The sequence below is a fragment of the Pseudophryne corroboree genome, chromosome 11 (assembly GCF_028390025.1).
Source record: "Pseudophryne corroboree isolate aPseCor3 chromosome 11, aPseCor3.hap2, whole genome shotgun sequence".
NCBI lineage: Eukaryota > Metazoa > Chordata > Amphibia > Anura > Myobatrachidae > Pseudophryne > Pseudophryne corroboree.
In genome coordinates this window covers 355,016,848-355,040,110 of record NC_086454.1, presented here as the reverse complement: position 1 = coordinate 355,040,110, position 23,263 = coordinate 355,016,848, and the positions used below count along the sequence as shown (strand labels likewise).

The 23,263-nt window shown below is 48.5% G+C and overlaps 1 protein-coding gene across 2 annotated transcripts in view; it reads right to left on the bottom strand.

Annotated features, from left to right (window-relative positions):
- Positions 1–23,263, bottom strand: part of VPS35 (VPS35 retromer complex component) — a 176,983-nt gene that overhangs the window by 96,973 nt on the left and 56,747 nt on the right. For both annotated transcript variants that reach the window (XM_063946025.1, XM_063946024.1), the window contains exons 3-6: positions 22,791–22,887; positions 2,234–2,357; positions 1,336–1,518; positions 226–460 (exon numbers count right to left, since the gene is read on the bottom strand). In XM_063946025.1, the coding sequence (XP_063802095.1) occupies positions 226–460; positions 1,336–1,518; positions 2,234–2,357; positions 22,791–22,887 (639 nt within the window). The remainder of the gene's footprint in view (positions 1–225; positions 461–1,335; positions 1,519–2,233; positions 2,358–22,790; positions 22,888–23,263) is intronic.

The window sequence follows — 23,263 nt, the reverse complement described above, 5'->3', positions numbered from 1 at the left end:
CAGGCTGCATGAAACTAAAAGACATGCACGCTACAGCACGGCTGGTGTCGTGGTTAGCATTACTGCCTCAAAGAACGGAAATCTTGGATTCAACTGTGGGGTTTGTATGTTCTCCATAGTGTATATGTTTTTCCTTCAGGTACTCCGGTTACCTCCCAAAATCCGAAGAGTGAATATGTAAAGCTCGGTGTAATGTGTGCGCTATATAAATAATGTAATACACACCTGCTTGTATCGCTCCACGTTCACGCCTTCCAGCTGGCTGAGTCGGACTAAGTTGGTTCCCACCAGAATCCGGAGCTCCTGCCTCTCCCGCTCCCTCTTCTCCTTATCCCGGCTGTGGCCCTGGTGCTGCATCCGCACCCACAGTTTGTTCATCTCGGCAAAGTTCAGAAGTACAAAATCCATGGAGTCGCTGATATCCCCTGTGACTTCCTCAGTGCAAGACACAGTGATATCACTGCAGAACACACCGTGCAATAGATCAGGTTACACTTCCAATAACAAGACCATTCACATTTCACAGGCACCTGTACTGCACGGCTGGTGGAACCAAGTTACAATACACTACGGTGGTGTTATTACTTATTATACTGTTATTATCTCCAATTACACATTATTAGCATGAACCGCTTGGGAGTGTCAGCACACAGAGATTAACATTGTTCTCAATTGTCCATGTGAAGCACTTAAGAAGCATCTAAAATCCACTCATTAACCCGTATCAAGGGCCAGATTCATGTTTGTAAGTAAGGCAAAAAAGCAAGCAAATTTGTAACATGTGCAGAGAGATTTAGAATTGTGGGGCAGCTGTATTAAGCCTGGAGAAGTGATAAATGCAAGGTGATAATGCACCAGCCAATCAGCTCCAATATGTAAATGTACTGTTAGGAGCCGATTGGCTGGTGCGTTATCACCTTGCGCTTATGACTGCTTTATCACTTCTCCAGGATTAATACATCTGCCCCATGGTGGGTTGTGTTCAAACTGAAATCTAAATTGCAGTGTAAAAATAAAGCTGCCTATCTGTGGGCTACATGCAAAAGCAGACAGTATTTATCCTGCACAGAAATAATGTAAGTGTATTTACTCCCCTTGCAGGGCATGGTTTGTTCCAGGCACAAAGTTACTTTTTTTGCTTAACTTACAAACACGAATCAGGCACCAAGCTAGGATGGCGGTCGCCCTCTTTTCCGAGAGTGACAAAATGCCTGAACACTAGTGGCGCAAAGAAACGATCTCCAGCAAATGATATATTTATACGGGTAATTTGGACTGACTCGTTTTATTGGTCTCTACTGTACAGCGGACTATGCAGGCCCCCAAGATTCTTACTTGGTCTGTTCCCCTTCGTCCGGCAGGATATTCCGGGTGCACTGCAGGAGGTAGTTGCGGAGGAATAGCCCCCGTAAAGGATGCTGGACTCCCCGGCACATCTCCACCATGTCCTTCAGGATGTCCTTCCTTGACTGGGAAAAGGATTTGACGTAGACGACACCAACGGTGATGAGCAGATAGCTGGTAGAGGAAGCACAGGGCAGGAGTCAGACACAGATACTGTGATCTATAGCCACGCTGATCACCGTAGTGCGGAGGAACCCTTACACGGCGCTCTGGTGGCCACGGAGGTGACCCAATGCTGCCATAGATATCAGATCATTCCTGATTAGATCATGGATACAGTTACTCTGATAGGGCTGGGTACGGGATCCCAGCGGTCAAAATCCCGGCAGTTAAAATACCGACGCCGGAATCCCGACTGCCAGAATGCCGTCAGGGGGGCAAGCGCAGGTTCTATTCTCCATCCATGGGTGTCGTGGACACCTAGGAGAGGGAATAGCTGTGGCGCCGGTGCTTGCATTCTGGCGGTCGGGATTCCAACGTCGGTATTTTGACCGCTGGGATCCAGACTACATACCCTCTGACACGGATTAGCGACTGTAAAAATAGACCTTTAACACCAATGACAGCATGGCTCGGAAACACGGCACATTTGTGGTAAGCAACATTTGGATCGCTAGTTAAAGGAACTAAAAGTCCCAGCATGCTACACCAGCCAAGGCCGGATTCATATACGGTGACTTCACAAAACAGGCTACAATGCCCGATGATAATCTGATCATTACTGGACACAGCAGGAAATGCAGCTGGGAGATGACGGATATCTGCCTGTAGGCGCGTTCCTGGACAAATAGATCTAAAGGACGTTCCGCACACAAACAGGAATACTCACAGCCTGGGGATGATATTTCCCGCATACTGAACAAGCTCGTATAGATCAGCCACTTTCCTTCCTTTCGCAAACTCATCCGTCAGATAGACCTCCAGGTAATGCAGCTCATCAGAGATGGCCATGTCTGTTGTAGAACGTTAGGGAAATCATTATTCTAAGAAAGGTAGAAATGCATTAGTTCCCTTCTCTATCTATCTTCACTCGCCAAGTCTAAGATGCGTCCCTTAAAATAAGATTTTACTTACCGGTAAATCTATTTCTCGTAGTCCGTAGTGGATGCTGGGGACTCCGTAAGGACCATGGGGAATAGACGGGCTCCGCAGGAGACAGGGCACTCTAAAGAAAGATTTAGGACTACTGGTGTGCACTGGCTCCTCCCTCTATGTCCCTCCTCCAGACCTCAGTTAAGGAAACTGTGCCCGGAAGAGCCGACAGTACAAGGAAAGGATTTTGGAATCAAGGGTAAGACTCATACCAGCCACACCAATCACACCGTATAACTCATGATAAAAACTTACCCAGTTAACAGTATGAACAATAACAGAGCACCAGATAAACTTGATGCAACTATAACATAACCCTTATTTAAGCAATAACTATATACAAGTATTGCAGAAGAAGTCCGCACTTGGGACGGGCGCCCAGCATCCACTACGGACTACGAGAAATAGATTTACCGGTAAGTAAAATCTTATTTTCTCTAACGTCCTAGTGGATGCTGGGGACTCCGTAAGGACCATGGGGATTACACCAAAGCTCCCAAACGGGCGGGAGAGTGCGGATGACTCTGCAGCACCGAATGAGCAAACACAAGGTCCTCCTCAGCCAGGGTATCAAACTTGTAGAACTTTGCAAAAGTGTTTGAACCCGACCAAGTAGCTGCTCGGCAAAGCTGTAATGCAGAGATCCCTCGGGCAGCCGCCCAAGAAGAGCCCACATTCCTCGTGGAATGGGCCTTTACAGATTTTGGAGGCGGCAATCCAGCCGCAGAATGAGCCTGCTGAATCGTGTTACAGATCCAGCGAGCAATAGTCTGCTTTGAAGCAGGAGCACCCAACTTGTTGGATGCATACAGGATAAACAGCGACTCAGTCTTCCTGACCCCAGCCGTTCTGGCTACATAAACCTTCAAAGCCCTGACTACATCTAGTAACTTGGAATCCTCCAAGTCCCGAGTAGCCACAGGCACCACAATAGGTTGGTTCATATGAAAAGAGGACACCACTTTTGGCAGAAATTGCGGACGAGTCCGTAATTCTGTCCTGTCCACATGGAAAACCAGATAGGGGCTTTTATGTGACAAAGCCGCCAATTCTGACACACGCCTAGCCGAAGCTAAGGCCAACAGCATGACCACCTTCCACGTGAGATATTTGAACTCCATGGTTTTAAGTGGCTCAAACCAGTGTGACTTCAGGAAGCTCAATACCACGTTAAGATCCCAAGGTGCCACTGGTGGCACAAAAGGGGGCTGAATATGCAGCACTCCCTTCACAAACGTCTGAACTTCAGGAAGAGAATCCAGTTCCTTTTGGAAGAAAATGGAGAGGGACGAAATCTGGACCTTAATGGATCCCAATTTCAAGCCCATAGTCACTCCCGACTGTAGGAAGTGAAGGAAACGGCCCAGCTGGAATTCCTCTGTAGGGGCATTCCTGGCCTCACACCAAGCAACATATTTTCGCAATATACGGTGATAATGTGTAGCCGTCACGTCCTTCCTAGCCTTTATCAGCGTAGGAATAACCTCATCCAGAATGCCTTTTTCCGCTAGGATCCGGCGTTCAACCGCCATGCCATCAAACGCAGCCGCGGTAAGTCTTGGAACAGACAGGGCCCCTGTTGCAACAGATCCTGTCGTAGAGGCAGAGGCCATGGGTCCTCTGTGATCATTTCTTGCAGTTCTGGATACCAAGTCCTTCTTGGCCAATCCGGAACAATGAGTATTGTTCTCACTCCTCTTTTTCTTACGATTCTCAGTACCTTGGGTATGAGAGGAAGAGGAGAAAACACATAAACCGACTGGAACACCCACGGTGTCACCAGTGCGTCCACAGCTATCGCCTGAGGGTCTCTTGACCTGGCGCAATACAGTTTTAGCTTTTTGTTGAGGCGGGACGCCATCATGTCCACCTGTGGCAGTTCCCATCGACTTGTAATCTGCGTGAAGACTTCTGGATGAAGTCCCCACTCTCCCGGGTGTAGGTCGTGCCTGCTGAGGAAGTCTGCTTCCCAGTTGTCGACTCCCGGAATGAACACTGCTGACAGTGCTATCACATGATTCTCCGCCCAGCGAAGAATTCTGGGGGCTTCTGCCATCGCCACCCTGCTCCTTGCGCCGCCTTGGCGGTTTACATGAGCCACCGCGGTGATGTTGTCTGACTGAATCAGCACCGATTGGTTGCGAAGCAGAGGCTCCGCTTGACTTAGGGCGTTGTATATGGCCCTTAGTTCCAGGATATTGATGTGCAGACAAGTCTCCTGACTTGACCACAGACCCTGGAAATTTCTTCCCTATGTGACTGCCCCCCACCCTCGGAGGCTTGCATCCGTGGTCACTAGGACTCAGTTCTGAATGCCGAAACTGCGACCCTCGAGAAGGTGAGCACTCTGCAGCCACCACAGAAGAGACACCCTGGCCCTGGGGGACAGGGTGATCAGCCGATGCATCTGAAGATGCGATCCGGACCACTTGTCCAAGAGATCCCACTGAAAGGTCCTCGCATGGAACCTGCCGAAGGGAATGGCCTCGTATGACGCCACCATCTTTCCCAGTACTCTCGTGCAGTGATGCACCGACACCCGTTTTGGTTTTAAGAGGTCTCTGACCAGAGTCACGAGCTCCTGAGCCTTCTCCGTCGGGAGAAAAACCTTCTTCTGGTCTGTGTCCAGAATCATGCCCAGGAAGGGCAGACGTGTCGTAGGAATCAGCTGCGACTTTGGAATATTCAGAATCCAGCCGTGCTGTTGTAACAATTCCCGAGAGCGTGCTACGCTGATCAGCAACTGCTCCCTGGACCTAGCCTTTATGAGGAGATCGTCCAAGTATGGGATAACTGGGACTCCTTGCTTTCGCAGGAGCACCATCATTTCCGCCATTACCTTGGTAAATATTCTCGGTGCCGTGGAGAGACCAAACGGCAACGTCTGGAATTGGTAATGACAATTCTGTACCACAAATCTGAGGTACTCCTGATGAGGTGGATAAATGGGCACATGAAGGTAAGCATAAAATCCCCCTCTTCCAGGCTGGCGATGACCGCCCTGAGGAATTCCATTTTGAACTTGAACCTTTTTAGATAAGTGTTCAGGGATTTTAAATTCAATATGGGTCTGACTGAACCGTCCGGTTTCGGTACCACAAACATTGTCGAATAGTAACCCCTTCCCTGTTGAAGGAGGGGAACCTGTATCACCACCTGCTGGAGATATAATTTGTGAATTGCCGCTAACACTACTTCCCTCTCTATGGGGGAAGCTGGCAGGGCCGATTTGAGGTAATGGCGAGGGGGCAGCACAGCGAATTCCAGCTTGTATCCCTGAGACACAATCTCTATAGCCCAGGGATCCACCTGTGAGCGAACCCACTGGTGGCTGAAATTTCGGAGACGCGCCCCCACCGGGCCTAGCTCCGCCTGTGGAGCCCCAGCGTCATGCGGTGGATTTAGTGGAAGCAGGGGAGGACTTCTGTTCCTGGGAACTAGCTGTATGGTGCAGCTTCTTTCCTCTACCCCTGCCTCTGGCAAGAAAAGACGCACCTCAGACTTTCTTGCCTCTTTGTGATCGAAAGGACTGCATTTGGTAATACGGTGCTTTCTTAGGTTGTGAGGAAATATATGGCAAAAAAATTGGACTTCCCAGCCGTAGCTGTGGAAACTAGGTCCGAGAGACCTTCCCCAAACAATTCCTCACCCTTATAAGGTAAAACCTCCATATGCCGTTTTGAGTCGGCATCGCCTGTCCATTGCCGAGTCCACAGGACCCTCCTGGCAGAAATCGACATTGCATTTATCCTAGAGCCAAGTAGGCTAATGTCTCTTTGGGCATCTCTCATATATAGGACAGCGTCTTTTATATGCCCCAGGGTCAGTACTACAGTATCCTTGTCCAAGGTATCAATTTCCTCAGATAAAGTATCCGTCCATGCTGCTACAGCACTACACATCCAGGCCGACGCAATCGCCGGCCTTAGTAGGGTACCTGAATGTGTATAAATGGACTTTAGGACACCTTCCTGCTTTCTATCCGCAGGATCTTTAAGGGAGGCCGTATCCTGTGACGGCAGGGCCACCTTCTTAGATAAGCGTGTCAAAGCTTTGTCTACCCTAGGGGAGGTCTCCCAGCGTAACCTGCCCGTTGGCGGGAAAGGATACGCCATAAGCAACCGTTTGGAAATCTGCATTTTTCTATCTGGAGATTCCCAAGCTTTTTCACATAACTCACTTAACTCATGTGAAGGGGGAAAGGTCACCTCAAGCCTTTTCTCCCCAAACATATAAACCCGCTTGTCAGGGGCAGGGTTTTCCTCTGAGATGTGCAATACATCCTTCATTGCTGTAATCATGTAGCGGATGGCTTTAGCCATTTTAGGCTGCAACTTTGCATCATCGCCATCGACACTGGAGTCAGAATCCGTGTCGACATCTGTGTCAACCATTTGGGATAGTGGGCGCTTCTGAGACCCTGACGGCCCCTGCGCTGTAGGATCAGGCATGGGTTGAGACCCTGACTGGCCCAAGGCTTCAGCATTATCAAACCTCTTATGCAAGGCATTAACATTTTCATTTAAAACCTTCCACATAACCATCCAATCGGGCGTCGGCGGCGATCCCACATTCATTTGCACTTGCTCTGCTTCCACATAGCCTTCCTCGTCAAACATGTCAACACAAACGTACCGACACACCACACACACAGGGGATGCTCTAATTGAAGACAGAACCCCCACAAGGCCTTTTGGAGAGACAGAGAGAGAGAGTATGCCAGCACACACCCCAGCGCTATATGTCCCAGGAATTACACAGTAACTTAGTGTTTACCCAGTAGCTGCTGTATATAAAAACTTTGCGCTAAATTTATGTGCCCCCCCTCTCTTTTAATCCCTCCTTCTACCGTTAATCTGCAGGGGAGAGCCTGGGGAGCTTCCTCTCAGCGGAGCTGTGGAGAGAAAATGGCGCTGGTGAGTGCTGAGGAAGAAGCCCCGCCCCCTCAGCGGCGGGCTTCTGTCCCGCGATTTTGTGAAAATAATGGCGGGGGCTCAGGCATATATACAGTGCCCAGCTGTATATATGCTATATTTTGCCAGGAGGTACTCAATTGCTGCCCAGGACGCCCCCCCCTGCGCCCTGCACCCTACAGTGACCGGAGTGTGCGGGTTAGTGTGGGAGCAATGGCGCACAGCTGCAGTGCTGTGCGCTACCTCATGTGAAGACAGGAGTCTTCTGCCGCCTATTTGGATGTCTTCTTTGCTTCATCGTCTTCTGGCTCTGCGAGGGGGACGGTGGCACGGCTCCGGGAACGGATGACCAAGGGTGAGTTCCTGTGTTCGATCCCTCTGGAGCTAATGGTGTCCAGTAGCCTAAGAAGCGCAACCTAGCCGCAGTTAGTAGGTTTGCTTCTCTCCCCTCAGTCCCACGTAGCAGTGAGTCTGTTGCCAGCAGATCTCTCTGAAAATAAAAAATCCTAACAAAATATCTTTCTATTTAGCAAGCTCTGGAGAGCTCACTAAGATGCACCCAGCTCGTCCGGGCACAGATTCAAACTGAGGTCTGGAGGAGGGACATAGAGGAAGGAGCCAGTGAACACCAGTAGTCCTAAATCTTTCTTTAGAGTGCCCTGTCTCCTGCGGAGCCCGTCTATTCCCCATGGTCCTTACGGAGTCCCCAGCATCCACTAGGACGTTAGAGAAATACTAGTTTGGCAATGTGACATGTATTCCACTTCAGTGGTACTATGGCCATGAGGTGGCGCTGTTACAGCATTGCTTGTTGGCTAGGAATCATCTGACAACAGTAGACAAGGCATGATAAAAAGACAAATACTCAATCCATTATACAAAATAACAACGGAGCGGGACAAAGCAAAAAATGGCCCAAATGAAAAGGTGAGAACCAATCAGATTCTAAGGATATATTACTTTCTAGTGCAGTTTACAAAACATTTCACCAGCAGAAGCTTTATCCTGAACACCAACTCAAAATAATACTGAAAAGAGGGGAAAAGAATAAAAACGAGGCATATATGTAAATTGGGTATATTTTTCCTGCTGAGAACAGTCCACACCAGACATGCCATATCTACGCATTTCACAAAACCAACGCATTTCGCAACACTGACGCATTTCGTCAAGGAGACATTTGTCTGCATCTACAGTCCATATTAATTAGTGATCACTTAACACTGTGAGGACATTTCCGGAGAGGTTGGTACAATCCATACATTTGAAAGCAGAGTACTGTGGAATGCCTGTGGAGCGTTTACTGTGAAACACCTACAGTTTAGCGGTCCAAAAAGGAAGACGGGGACTCCAGATTAGATGTATGTATCAATGATGAAATGGTTCATTGGGGCCTCCAAATATGTTATAGCTCCATGAATGCGGCAATTATTTTAGCAAAAGATTCATCTGTCCAATCTGTCTGGTGGGAACAAAGCGAGATTTATGGTAAGATCTTACCTTTGTTAAATCTCTTTCTGCGAGGTACACTGGGCTCCACAAGGATAGACATTGGGGTGTAGAGTAGGATCTTGATCCGAGGCACCAACAGGCTCAAAAGCTTTGACTGTTCCCAGAATGCATAGCGCCGCCTCCTCTATAACCCCGCCTCCCTGCACAGGAGCTCAGTTTTTAGTTAACCAGCCCAATGCAGTAGCAGGTAAGAGACAACAGTTAGTAGCCACATAGATCACAATTTCACCCCAGGAGAAAGTGTCAGCGGCTAATGCCATACCAACCCAAAAAAGCTAAGTGCGTCAGGGTGGGCGCCTTGTGGAGCCCAGTGTACCTCGCAGAAAGAGATTTAACAAAGGTAAGTTCTTACCATAAATCTCGTTTTCTGCTGCGGGGTACACTGGGCTCCACAAGGATAGACATTGGGGATGTCCTAAAGCAGTTCCTCTTGGGAGGGGATGCACTGTAGTGGCATGAGAACCCGACGTCCAAAGGAAGCATCCTGGGAAGCGGCAGTATCAAAGGCATAGAACCTTATGAACGTGTTCACTGAGGACCACGTAGCCGCCTTGCACAATTGTTCAAGGGTCGCACCACGGCGGGCCGCCCAAGAAGGTCCAACAGACAGAGTAGAATGGGCCGTAATGTGAGCAGGAGCGGACCGACCAGCCCTCACATAAGCATGTGCAATCACCATTCTAATCCACCTAGCCAAGGTCTGCTTGTGAGCAGACCAGCCACGTTTGTGAAAATCAAACAGAACAAAGAGAGAATCAGACTTCCGGATGGATGCAGTTCTCTTCACATAGATACGGAGAGCCCGTACCACATCCAAAGACCGCTCTTTGGGAGACAAATCAGGAGAGACAAGGGCCGGAACCACAATTTTTCCTGATTAAGGTGGAACGAAGACACCACCTTAGGTAAATACCTGGGACGAGTCCGCAGAACCGCCCGGTCACGGTGAAAAATCAGATATGGGGAACTACAAGACAAGGCGCCCAAATCCGACACTCTTCTAGCAGAGGCAATAGCCAGCAGAAACACCACCTTAAGGGAAAGCCACTTAAGGTCAGCCGATTTAAGAGGTTCAAACGGAGAATCTTGCAATGCCTCCAAAACCACCAACAAATCCCAAGGAGCCACAGGCGGGACATAGGGAGGTTGGATTCGCAGCACACCCTGAGTGAAGGTATGTACTTCAGGCAAGGTTGCGATTTTTCTCTGAAACCAAACCGACAAGGCAGAAATATGAACCTTGATGGAAGCCAGACGCAGGCCAAGGTCCAGGCCCTGCTGAAGAAAAGCCAAAAGCTTGGCCGTACTAAACTTGGACGCGTCCTAATTGTTAGATACGCACCAAACAAAGTAAGAATGCCAGACCCTATGGTAAATCAGAGCAGAAGCCAGTTTCCGGGCCGCCAGCATAGTTTGAATGACCGACTCAGAAAAACTTCTGGCCCTCAAGACGGAAGCTTCAAGAGCCATGCCGTCAAAGCCAGCCGGGCCAAGTCCTGGTGGACACAGGGGCCCTGAATGAGAAGGTCTGGTCGTTGTGGAAGTAGAAGGGGACACTCTAGCGAGAGGCACCGGAGGTCTGAGAACCAGTGCCACCTGGGCCACGCTGGAGCTACGAGAAGCAGAAGTCCTCCTTCCTGCTTGAACTTCCGTATTACCCTGGGCAGGAGTGACACCGGAGGGAACACGTACGGCAGTCGAAAGTTCCATGGAACCGCCAGCGCATCCACGAACGCTGCTTGAGGATCCCTTGTTCTTGCTCCGAAGACCGGAACCTTGTGATTGTGTCGAGACGCCATCAGGTCCACATCTGGAAGGCCCCACCTTTCCACTAGGAGTTGAAACACTTCTGGATGGAGGCCCCACTCTCCGGTGTGTACGTCCTGACGACTGAGAAAGTCCGCTTCCCAATTCAGGACCCCCGGAATGAATATTGCAGATATGGCCGGTAGATGGCGTTCCGCCCATTGAAGAATCTGTGATACTTCCTTCATTGCCAAGCGGCTTCGAGTGCCGCCTTGATGATTTATGTAAGCCACTGTGGTGGCGTTGTCCGACTGTACCTGAACAGGTCGGTTCTGTATTAAATGCTGGGCCAGGTTCAATGAGTTGAAAACCGCCCGTAATTCCAGAATGTTGATCGGGAGGCGAGACTCCTCCACGGTCCACCGACCCTGAAGAGTGTTGCTCCAACACTGTGCCCCAACCTCTCAGACTGGCATCCGTCGTCAGCAGGACCCAGTCGGGTATCCAGAAGGGACGACCCCTGCACAATCGTTGGTCCTGAAGCCACCAGCTCAGTGACAGACGGACCTCCGGTGTCAAGGAGATCATTTGAGACCTGATCCGGTGAGGCAGGCTGTCCCACTTGGCCAGAATCAGCCTCTGGAGGGGGCGAGAATGAAATTGAGCATACTCCACCATGTCAAATGCCGACACCATGAGGCCTAGCACTTGCATCGCCGAATGTATCAACACTTGCGGACGAGATAGGAAGTAACGAATCCTGTCCTGAAGCTTCAGGACTTTCTCCTGAGACAAAAACAACCGTTGGTTGCGAGTGTCCAATAACGCTCCCAGGTGCACCATGCTCTGAGCAGGGACCAGGGATGATTTCTTCCAGTTGATGAGCCACCCGTGGGCTTGCAGAAACCGGACAGTCAGCTCCAGATGACGTAGGAGATTTTCTGGGGAATTTGCCAGGATCAACAAGTCGTCCAGGTATGGTAGGATCCTGACCCCTTGACGGCGGAGTACAGCCGTCATCGCCGCCATGACTTTGGTGAAGTCTCGCGGAGCCGTGGTCAAACCAAAAGGTAACGCCGGAAATTGGTAATGTAGATTGCCAACCGCAAACCTCAGATACTGCTGATGCGACACTGCTATAGGGATATGCTGGTAGGCATCCTGTATGTCCAGGGAGACTATATAATCTCCAGGTTCCAAGGCCAGGACAATAGAGCGAAGAGTTTCCATACGGAAGTTGGATACCTTCACAAACTTGTTCAACGTCTTGAGGTTGAGAATGGGCCGGGAGGACCCATTCGGTTTCGGGACTAGGAACAGCGGCGAATAGTACCCCTGGCCCCTCTGAGCAAGAGGCACCTGTACTACCACTCCTGTATCCAGGAGGGTCCGTACCACCGAATGAAGAGTCTTTGCCTTTACCTGATCCGAAGGAACGTCTGTCAGGCAAAATCGATGAGGGGGACTGGTTTTGAAGGCGACGACGTAACCCCGAGTGACGACTTCCCGTACCCAGGCATCTGAAGTGGTCTTCAACCATTCCTGGGTATACCTTAGAAGCCGGCCCCCAACCCTGGAGTCCCCCAGGGGGAGGCCCGCCCCGTCATGCGGCAGGCTTATCGGACTTGGAAGTTGGCTGACGGGCAGCCCAGGCACGTTTGGGCTTTGGCTTGCCAGATTTGAAAGTGCGACCCTGTTTGGTGTACGCCTGACCTTTTGCTTTTCCTGAAGGACGAAAGGAAGTACTTTTAACCTTCGGTACAGAAGGGGCAGTACTTGGTAGACAGGCTGTTTTAGCAGTCGCCAAATCAGCCACTATCTTATTTAAGTCCTCTCCAAAAAGGATATTTCCCTTAAAAGGGAGTACCTCCACAGACCAGGACCGCAGCCATAAGATCCGGCGAGCTAGAACGGACGTAGTCGAAGCCTTGGCTGCCAGAACACCGGCATCAGAAGCCGCCTCCTTAACATAGTGAGAAGCCGTGACGATATACGACAAGCATTGTCTAGCATGGTCAGAAGAGATTTCAGCTTCCAACTCCTGGGCCCACGCTTCAATAGCTTCTGTAGCCCATGTCGCTGAAATAGTGGGCCTATGTACGGCGCCCGCAAGGGTATAAATCGCTTTTAGACAACCCTCCACACGCTTATCCGTAGGCTCTTTCAGAGACATAACGGTAGTGACAGGTAGAGCTGAGGAGACCACCATCCTTGCCACATGGGAATCCACCGGCGGAAGTGTCTCCCAATTTTTAGTCAGCTCCGGCGCGACAGGATAGCGAGCAAGTAGCTTCTTATGAGGCGTGAACTTCTTTCCTGGATTTTCCCAGGATTCCTGACGAATATCAACCAGATGATCAGAGTGAGGTAAAACTAGTTTAACCACCTTCTGACGTTTAAACCTATCTGGTTTCTTAGGAGGAATGGACGGTTCCGGTTCATCTGTAACCTGAAGAATTGACCGTATAGCCTCCAATAAATCAGGAACATCCACTTGTGAAACACCCTCCCCATCAGATTGATCAGGATCGGAATCTGTGGGGTCAGTATAAACGCCATCCTCATCAGACGAGGTGTCAGGGACAGCAGTGGATTGTGAGGAAGTAATGGCCCGCTTAGAGGACCCTTTGGTCTTAGGCAGGCGAGGGTTTGACTTCTTGGTAGTCAAGGAATGGTTCAATTGCTGTAACTGATTGGACAAATGATCTGCCCACGGCGGATTAACCGCGGGGACCATGAACGGTTGCACCGGCACAGGAGGTCCCATAGGGGGCGTTAGTTTGGTAACTAGTGTAGTCAGTAGCGTGGAGAAGGTAGCCCACGGCGGGTCATTCTGAATCCCAGTTGCTACAGTCCCACTGGGGGGGCAAGGAACCCCCAGAACCAAAACCCTCAGCTGCTACGTTTTCCTCAAATGTATCTGCGGCTTCATCACCACTCCCAGAACTGTTACCCTTTTTGGCGGACACGATATATCACAATGCAAGGTAACAGTACAATATCAGCAGCACAATGACTGACCCAAACCCCTGCGCAGTGTAGTCAGCAGAAACAGGAATTCAGGAGAGATACGGTGACTAAAATCACATAGAAAAATACACACTGAGCATATCTTGTGAATAACCTATATTAATATTATAAACCTGACGCACCTAGCACCCTCAGGTTATAGAATATATGGATAGCAAGCTGAGTGAGAAACACGAAATGGAAGTCACACAGCAGGCAAAAGCACACACATATAGTCACATTGTACAATGCAGAAGTTATGACATGCAATATTACTGCACTGGACTAGCTATATAAAAGATAGATAGAACAATGCACAGTAAAGACTGGATGTATATCACAGGGTACTTGTACTAAATAACCCTGACTAAATGCGCTCTTTCTTAACTAGCACTGTCAACAGACATGTAGAATACTTAAGTGTCATGTCAGGGCCGTAACTAGAGGGGGGCTAAGGGGGCATGCGCCCCGGGTGCAGGATTTGAGGGGACGCAAAGGAGTTACAGAGGAGCAGGGCTTTTGTTTTTTTACCGGCAGTGCTGTGCTGCTCCAGTGAGACAGCAGACAGCTCCCGGGGCAATGTCTCTGACCCACCTGTCTGCCCGCAGCTGGCTCCGACGCTGTGTGGGTGAGCTCCGGTACCTGGGATCTCTCCTATGTCGCCTACTGTCTTAAACTCTCTTCTTTGCCATACAGTTCTGCGACTAGTGTGCAGTGCACTGTACAAGCTATAGAAGCGCACTGTGCTCCCAGTTAACTGTATCAACCTCCGCTTTGCCTCCCAGATGGGGGATTTGGTGTAGCTTCTAGGGGGATGTAGTGTAGTGATGTAGTGTACCATATAGGGTATGTAGTGTAGCAATGTATTTCAGTATATAGGGGCATGTAGTGCACTGATGTGGTGTAGCATATAAGGGGATGTAGTGTAGTGATGTAGTGTAGCATATAGGGTATGTAGTGCAGTGCAGCGGGGCATGTAGTGTAGTGATGTAGTTCAGCGTGTAAGGGATGTAGTATAGTGATGTAGTGCAGTGGATAGGGGAATGTAGTGCAGTGATGAAGTGTTATGATATAATGCAACGTATGTGGACACACAGAGGAGCATGTAGTTTGTTTTGCTGTTTTTTTTGTTTGTTTGGGTTTTTTGGGGGGGGTAGAGAGTGAGGGGGGCGCCAAATTACTGCCTTGCCCCGGGTGATGAAAAGCCTAGTTTCGGCGCTGGTCATGTAAAGGCACAGCGCTGACAACCAGGCAGCTTTACAGAGGAGGATTTGCCCAAGCAGTCCCAGGAACAGTGTAGCTGAGTGTAATGGCGCCCAGACACTGACAGGGAGTGAGGGAGAGAGAGAGATATGCAGCTCCAGGGCGGGAACATTTACTCTAAATGGCGCCCTGGGGCTGGGGGAGGGGCTACAGGTCTAAGACTTTCCCCCTGCTGGACTTAACCACCGGTACTGTGGGCTGCCTGAGAAACGGTTTATGAGAGAAACTGACCTGTGCCCTTGCCCTGGTGGCCTAGTGGGGTCCCTGTACTGACACAGTGTCCACGCCAGCGCGCGCCCGGCCTCCCACCGGCCGCGCCGGATCGCGATAAAGCGCGGGTCCCGCGAGCGGGACCCACTTACCACCTCCCGAAATGCAGCCACACCATCCTGGAGAGCCCCAGCCGTGTGTGTCTGACCAAGAAGAAAACCGGAGCCTCCTGCTGTGTGTACCCGGCGACCAGGGTGTGGGAGTCTACAGCGCCGCTGTGGGAGAGATGGAGCAGCAGCAGAGAATGTCCCTGACATCTAACCTCCGCTGCAGCCCTTGTAGACTTCACTTTTTTCTTCAAAAAAGCTTTTTCTTAGACTGCCTGGAGCAGCCTCCTGTTGACATGCCTGCTACTGCAAGCACCAACTAAAAAACTGAGCTCCTGTGCAGGGAGGCGGGGATATAGAGGAGGCGGCGCTATGCATTCTGGGAACAGTCAAAGCTTTTGAGCCTGTTGGTGCCTCGGATCAAGATCCTACTCTACACCCCAATGTCTATCCTTGTGGAGCCCAGTGTACCCCGCAGCAGAAATCTGGTTATGTGTGAGAGCAAATGTCAATCGACCATTTCCTCCCAAACACTGGAAAACAAACAATGGTCGATCAGACAAATTGGTTAAATCCGTTTGACAAATTCATGCGAAACCATCGTTTTTGTACGTTTCCAGCGTTTGGGAACAAATGGTTGATTGTCATTTGCTCCCATACATTACTAGATTTTTGTTCCCACCAGACAGATTGGACAGATGAATCTTTAGGTGTGTACCCGAACTTTATCCGGGCTTCACCCACTCTGTGGAATGCCCTCCCACGCACAATAAGACTCGCCTCTAGTCTCCAAACCTTTAAATGTTCCCTGAAAACTCATCTCTTCAGGCAAGCCTATCAAATTCCAGACCCACCCACATAACCTTCACTGCCTACCTATCTAATTACATCCTCTCTGTACATTCCACATAACATCACATATCTTGTCTTTCTTTACTCTCACACCCTCATGACACTTGGCCAACATTGCGGGGTGATCATATCATACAAACCATTAAGAACCTAGCAATCTGGTGGATCATTATGCAATAGGTAGCATCTATCCTTATGTATCAATGTCTATTTCCCTATAGATTGTAAGCTTGCGAGCAGGGCCTTCCTACCTCTATGTCTGTCTGTTTTTACCCAGTTTTGTTCTATTACTGTTGTTCTAATTGTAAAGCGCAACGGAATATGCTGCGCTATATAAGAAACTGTTAATAAAATAAGATTTTAAACCTACCGGTAAATCTTTTTCTCCTAGTCCGTAGAGGATGCTGGGGACTCCGTAAGGACCATGGGGTATAGACGGCTCCGCAGGAGACATGGGCACTAAGACTTTAGAATGGGTGTGCACTGGCTCCTCCCTCTATGCCCCTCCTCCAGACCTCAGTTAGGACTGTGCCCAGAGGAGACGGACAGTACGAGGAAAGGATTTTTGTTAATCTAAGGGCGAGATACATACCAGCCCACACCACACACACCGTACAACATGGTATATAATAAACCAGTTAACAGCATGAACAAAACAGTATCAGCCAGAGACCGAACTCAACTGTAACATAACCCTTATGTAAGCAATAACTAAGTACAAGCCTTGCAGAATTTGTCCACACTGGGACGGGCACCCAGCATCCTCTACGGACTAGGAGAAAAAGATTTACCGGTGAGTTTAAAATCTTATTTTCTCTTATGTCCTAGAGGATGCTGGGTACTCCGTAAGGACCATGGGGTTTATACCAAAGCTCCAGACCGGGCGGGAGAGTGCGGATGACTCTGCAGCACCGATAGAGCAAACAGGAGGTCCTCATCAGCCAGGGTATCAAACTTGTAGAACTTCGCAAAAGTGTTTGAACCCGACCAAGTAGCTTCTCGGCAGAGCTGTAATGCAGATACGCCTCGGGCAGCCGCCCAAGAAGAGCCCACCTTCCTAGTGGAATGGGCCTTTACTGAATTTGGAACCGGCAATCCAGCCGTAGAATGAGCCTGCTGAATCGTGTTACAGATCCAGCGAGCAATAGTCTGCTTAGACGCAGGAGTGCCAAACTTGTTGGCTGCATACAGGACAAACAGTGCCTCTGTTTTCCTAACCCGAGCCGTCCTGGCTACATAAATTTTTAAGGGCCTGGCTACATCCAGGGACTTGGAATCCTCCAAGGCACCCGTAGCCACAGGCACCACAATAGGTTGGTTCATAAGAAATGACGAAACCACTTTAGGCAGAAAATGAGGACGAGTCCTCAACTCTGCTAGATCCGCATGGAAAATCAGATAGGGGCTCTTGTGAGACAAAGCCGCCAACTCGGACACCCGCCTCGCAGATGCCAAGGCCAACAACATGACCACCTTCCAAGTGAGAAACTTCAATTCAACTGTTTGAAGAGGTTCAAACTAGTGTGATTTAAGGAACTGTAGCACCACGTTAAGGTCCCACGGTAACACAAAAGGAGGTTGGATGTGCAGCACTCCCTTTACAAAAGTCTGGACTTCTGGGAGAGAAGCCAATTCCTTCTGAAAGAATATAGATAAGGCTGAAATCTGCACCTTAATGGAACCTAACTTCAGGCCCATATCCACACCCGACTGTAGAAAATGGAGAAAACGACCCAGCTCAAAATCTTCCATAGGATCATTCTTGGCTTCGCACCAAGACACATATTTTCTCCAATTACGGTGATAGTGCTCGCAGTTACCTTCTTCCTAGCTTTAATAAGAGTAGGGATGACTTCATCCGGAATACCTTTCCTAGCTAGGATTTGGTGTTCAACCGCCATGCCGTCAAACGTAACCGCGGTAAGTCTTGGAACACACAGGGCCCCTGTTGTAACAGGTCCTCCCTGAGAGGAAGAGGTCACGGATCTTCCGAGAGCATTTCCTGAAGATCTGAATACCAGGCCCTTCGAGGCCAACCCGGGACAATGAGTGTTGTCTGCACTCTTGTTCGTCTTACGATTCTCAATATTTTTGAGATGAGTGGAAGTGGAGGAAACACATAGACCGACTGAACCCACGGTGTCACCAGGGCGTCCACTGCCACTGCCTGAGGGTCCCACGACCTGGAACAATACGTCCGAAACGTTCTGTTGAGGCGTGACGCCATCATGTCTATTTGAGGAAGTCCCCAACGACTTGTCACCTCTGCAAAGACTTCTTGACGAAGTCCCCACTCTCCTGGATGGAGATCGTGTCTGCTGAGGAAGTCTGCTTCCCAGTTGTCTACTCCCGGAATGAAGACCGCTGACAGAGCGCTTACATGATTTTCTGCCCAGCGAAGAATCCTGGTGGCCTCTGCCATTGCTGCTCTGCTCCTTGTCCCGCCCTGGCGGTTTACATGCGCCACGGCTGTGACGTTGTCTGACTGGATCAGAACAGGTAGGTTGCGAAGAAGGGTCTCCGCCTGTCGCAGGCCGTTGTATATGGCCCTTAATTCCAGCACATTGATGTGTAGACAAGCCTCCTGGCCTGACTATATTCCCTGAAAAAAAATTTCCTCTGTGACTGCTCTCCATCCTCGGAGGCTCGCGTCCGTGGTCACAAGAACCCAATCTTGAATGCCAAACCTGCGACCTTCTATAAGGTGAGCACTCTGCAGCCACCACAAGAGAGAGACCCTGGCCCTGGGTGACAGGGTTATCTTCCGATGCATCTGCAGATGGGACCCTGACCACTTGTCCAGAAGGTCCCAGTGAAAAGTCCTTGCATGGAACCTGCCGAACGGAATGGCCTCGTAGGCCGCCACCATCTTTCCCAATACTCGAGTGCATTGATGAACTGACACTCTTTTTGGTTTTAGCAGGTCCTTGACCATGTTCTGGAGTTCCTGGACTTTTTCCATTGGGAGAAAAACCCTTTGTTTTTCCGTGTCCAGAATCATGCCCATAAATGACAGCCGAGTTGTCGGAACCAACTGCGACTTTGGCAGATTTAGAATCCAGCCGTGTCGTTGTAGTACTCTCAGGGAGAGAGACACGCTTTTTAATAACTGTTCCCTTGAACTTGCTTTTATCTGGAGATCGTCCAAGTATGGGATAATTGTGACCCCTTGCTTGCGCAGGAGCACCATCATTTCCGCCATTACCTTGGTGAAAATCCTCGGGCCGTGGAAAGCCCAAACGGCAACGTCTGAAACTGGTAATGACAATCCTGTACAGCGAAACTCAGGTACGCCTGATGAGGATATATGGGGACATGAAGGTATGCATCCTTTATGTCTAGTGACACCATAAAATCCCCCCCTTCCAGGCTGGAGATCACTGCCCTGAGAGATTCCATCTTGAATTTGAACCTCCTCAAATATAGGTTTAGGGATTTTAGATTCAGAATTGGTCTGACCGAGCCATCCGGCTTCGGGACCACAAATAGGGTTGAATAAAACCCTTTCCCCTGTTGTACTAGGGGAACCTTGATAATCACCTGCTGTTGACACAGCTTTTGTATGGCAGCCGAAACTATTTCCCTCTCTGGGGAAGAAGCTGGCAAGGAGATTTGAAAAATCGGTGTGGAGGCACATCTTCGAACTCCATTTTGTAGCCTTGGGATACAATTCCGACCACCCAAGGATCCAAATCCGACTGAACCCAGACTTGGCTGAAGAGTCGAAGACGTGCCCGTACCGGTGCGGACTCCCGCAGCGGAGTCCCAGCGTCATGCGATGGATTTGGTAGAGGCCGGGGAGGACTTTTGTTCCTGAGAACTAGCCGTAGCCGGTGTTCTTTTCCCTCTACCTCTGGCGAGGAAAGAAGAGCCACGCCCCTTTCTGAACTTATGCGACCGAAAGGACTGCATCTGGTATTGAGGCGGTTTCTTTTGCTGTGGGGGAACGTAAGGCAAAAAAGAAGACTTACCCGCGGTAGCTGTGGAAACCAAAAACAATAAATGCATGTGCGGCCCTTGTATTGCAGCCTGGTTTGTCCAAGTGCAAGTTATTTGCTTTTTATTTGCTTTCTCTCTACTGAGAATCAGCCCTTACATGTTCAGCGGGCCCAACAGGGATTTTCTTCCCACACAAACAATATTTTGCAACAGATTAGATCTAAAACGATGTAATTAAAAAGTTATATGGGGAACTTTGCCTCATACTACTTTTACAGCTTGACAATTGTAGAAAGGAAAGGGACATTAATATTAAGGCCCAGATTTATCAAGCCTTGGAGAGTGATAAATACCAACCAATCAGCCAATTGATAAATACCAACCAATCAGTTCCTAACTGTCATGTTACAGGCTGTGTTTGAAAAATGGCAGTTAGGAGCTGATTGGTTGACAATTTACAACCGTACAATTTATCGGTCTCCAAGGCTTGATAAATCTGGACATAAATATTAGACTATGCCAAATAAACTATAACTTTCCATAAACCCAATAAAATGTATTTAAAATTATTCATTACAAGGCAAGGATTTTACATTTGGTAAAATAATGCAGACTTCGTAACTAAGAATCAAGGGCATCTATCCTCGACAGATGGAGAAGGCTTTAGTGGTGCACATATCAATTTACCAATACAAGAGATCTAACCCTTATTCCACTATTGCCATATCTGCAACTTAAAGAGCACAGCACAAATGGGAACTGAAGCGCTTCTAGGATCACAACTTTTCCCGACACCGGGATCTCTCTTTAACCCTTAGTATACCAAGGGGGGGTCTTCTGAGGACCCCAGAATAGTATTTTTTGTGATCCTGCCGTATGTATAACAAGTATTTTACTCCTGATTTTTCTATGTGTCCGGCATCGGATTAAGATAAATACTGTGTAATTAGTCTGATAAAATGTTCTTTAAAAAAAATGTAAATAATAAAAAACACTATACTACGTTACACATGCAGAACGTTTTATATGTGAGAAACACAGGAGAACAACCACCACTGTGACACGTGCTAAGGATTGTAGCGATGGCGACACAGGAATAGTGACGTATCGTCACCGTAGTAAGAAGAATATACAGTATCCGATCGGATGTAAAAATGTACACACTGTAATGAAGAAGAATAAATGGCTTTTATTGGATAACTACTCTTGAAATAAATAAAATATTTTATGCTGTCGCACCCTTACTAGAACGTATCCCTTCAGAAACCCAGAAACATCATTTTAGTAATTTACCGCATCAAACAGTTGAGAATTTAGACAAAAAAACGTGGGGTCCCCTGAAGACCCCAGCTTGGTAACGTACGTTGACGAGGTAGGCTTGGTATATTAAGGGTTAAGGACCTAACGTATTAGGGTGTGATTTTAGCAATTTAGCAGAAGTGACGATTTTGATACAGGATTTCCAGATGCAAGTTGGTTGTGCATTTTACATTATATATACACACACACTATACATAATGAATATACACTCTTTTTCATTCATTTTGAGCCTCTCGAGTGCCTTTAATTATCCGCCTTTGGAACTAACTATATATATATATATATATATATATATATATATATATATATATATATATATATATATATATATATATATATATATATATATATATATATATATATATATACATACATACATATATATACATACACACACATACATACACACACATACACACACACATACGATGTGCTGGTCCTGGCGATATGGCCGCTAGATTTAAAGCAGCAATGAGTTTCACAGCAGTAAACTGATTTGCTTTTAATCTGGCAGCTGTGTATATCCTCACCATAGCTCCGGGCCCTATTACATAGGGGCCCGGGTCTGACGACTGAAGGCCGACTAGTTATTCTGCACTGGGTACCTGATGCTGAAACATAACCAAGAGTGCGATCTGTCAGCTTCCATGAGGCAATTTGTGCTCCAGAGTCTGCCAGATCTGCCAGACAACAACCGAACAAACAGGTTTATTGATTAATCTCTTGAGCGCGGCCGCCTGAAGTAGCAATCACTGCGCTGTGCTCATCCTGCAATCAGCGTGAAGGGTTAGTTTCGCAGCACAACATGTACAATCACATCAAGGCAGAGGCAGCCAACATATGCATTACCTGCTCTCGAGTGATCCGACAGCGCAACGCAGATTGTTATGTTCTCTATTTACTAACCAAGCAAAACAAAGCAATATGGTAGCACATATTACAGGACTATACCCGGTCACTCAGGGACGCCGTGATCTCAGGCTATTATCTGCTAGGAACGTTTGATAAAGAGGGGCTACGTTGTTTGCTGTACGCACCACAAAACCATTTTATTCCTGGTATGCTGGAATAGAATATTATTAAGGATCATAAATGGGCACCATTTTTCTTACGGGCGTCCCTGCTCCTACCACCTGGAGCACCCCCTCCTTGCCACACAAGCGGATCCAGATTAGATGAGAAGAGGAACATGGCAAACCTACAGCTAAAGTAACAAAATAAATAAAAACCAGCAACCGCTTTTGAGATCTTTTCCACCTTGAAGAAGAATTTGTAATCCAGAGGAAACAGGACACGACACAACAAGCGTGAGCTTACGCTCCATGTCCACAGCAGGACACGCATGAAAGAAGCTTGGGAGGAAAGCATCACGTTAGCGCCATTCTGAGCCATCGGACGCAACGCGCAGCGGGTGAAAGGATACAGAGCTCGTAGTAACTCTTTGGCGACAGCATGGAGGTGCGCAGTTCTCCCAGCATGTTCGAGGCGTGCTTCAGCGCGTCCATCAGTTTATTCTTGTCCTAAGGAACAAGACAAAAACCATCAAAAAGAGGCTCACTAGCGTAAAATACATAGAAAAAAAAATAGGATTTTAATTACCTACCAGTAAATCCTTTTCTCGTAGTCCATAAGGGATATTGGGGAGACTTAGTACAGGGGGGTATGGATGGGGTCCAAAGGAGCCAGTGTACTTTAAATTTCTTCACTGGGTGTGCTGGATCCTCGCCTCTATGCCCCTCCCACAGGCAGTTAAAAAAATATAACCACCACTAACATAGGACAACCAGCAACGGCTAGTAACAACAACAGCAACAGCTGAACAGGTAACTATACAACAAGAACCTGCAGAAAAGTCCACGCACTGAGGCGGGCGCCCAATGGGGGGTAATTCAGAGA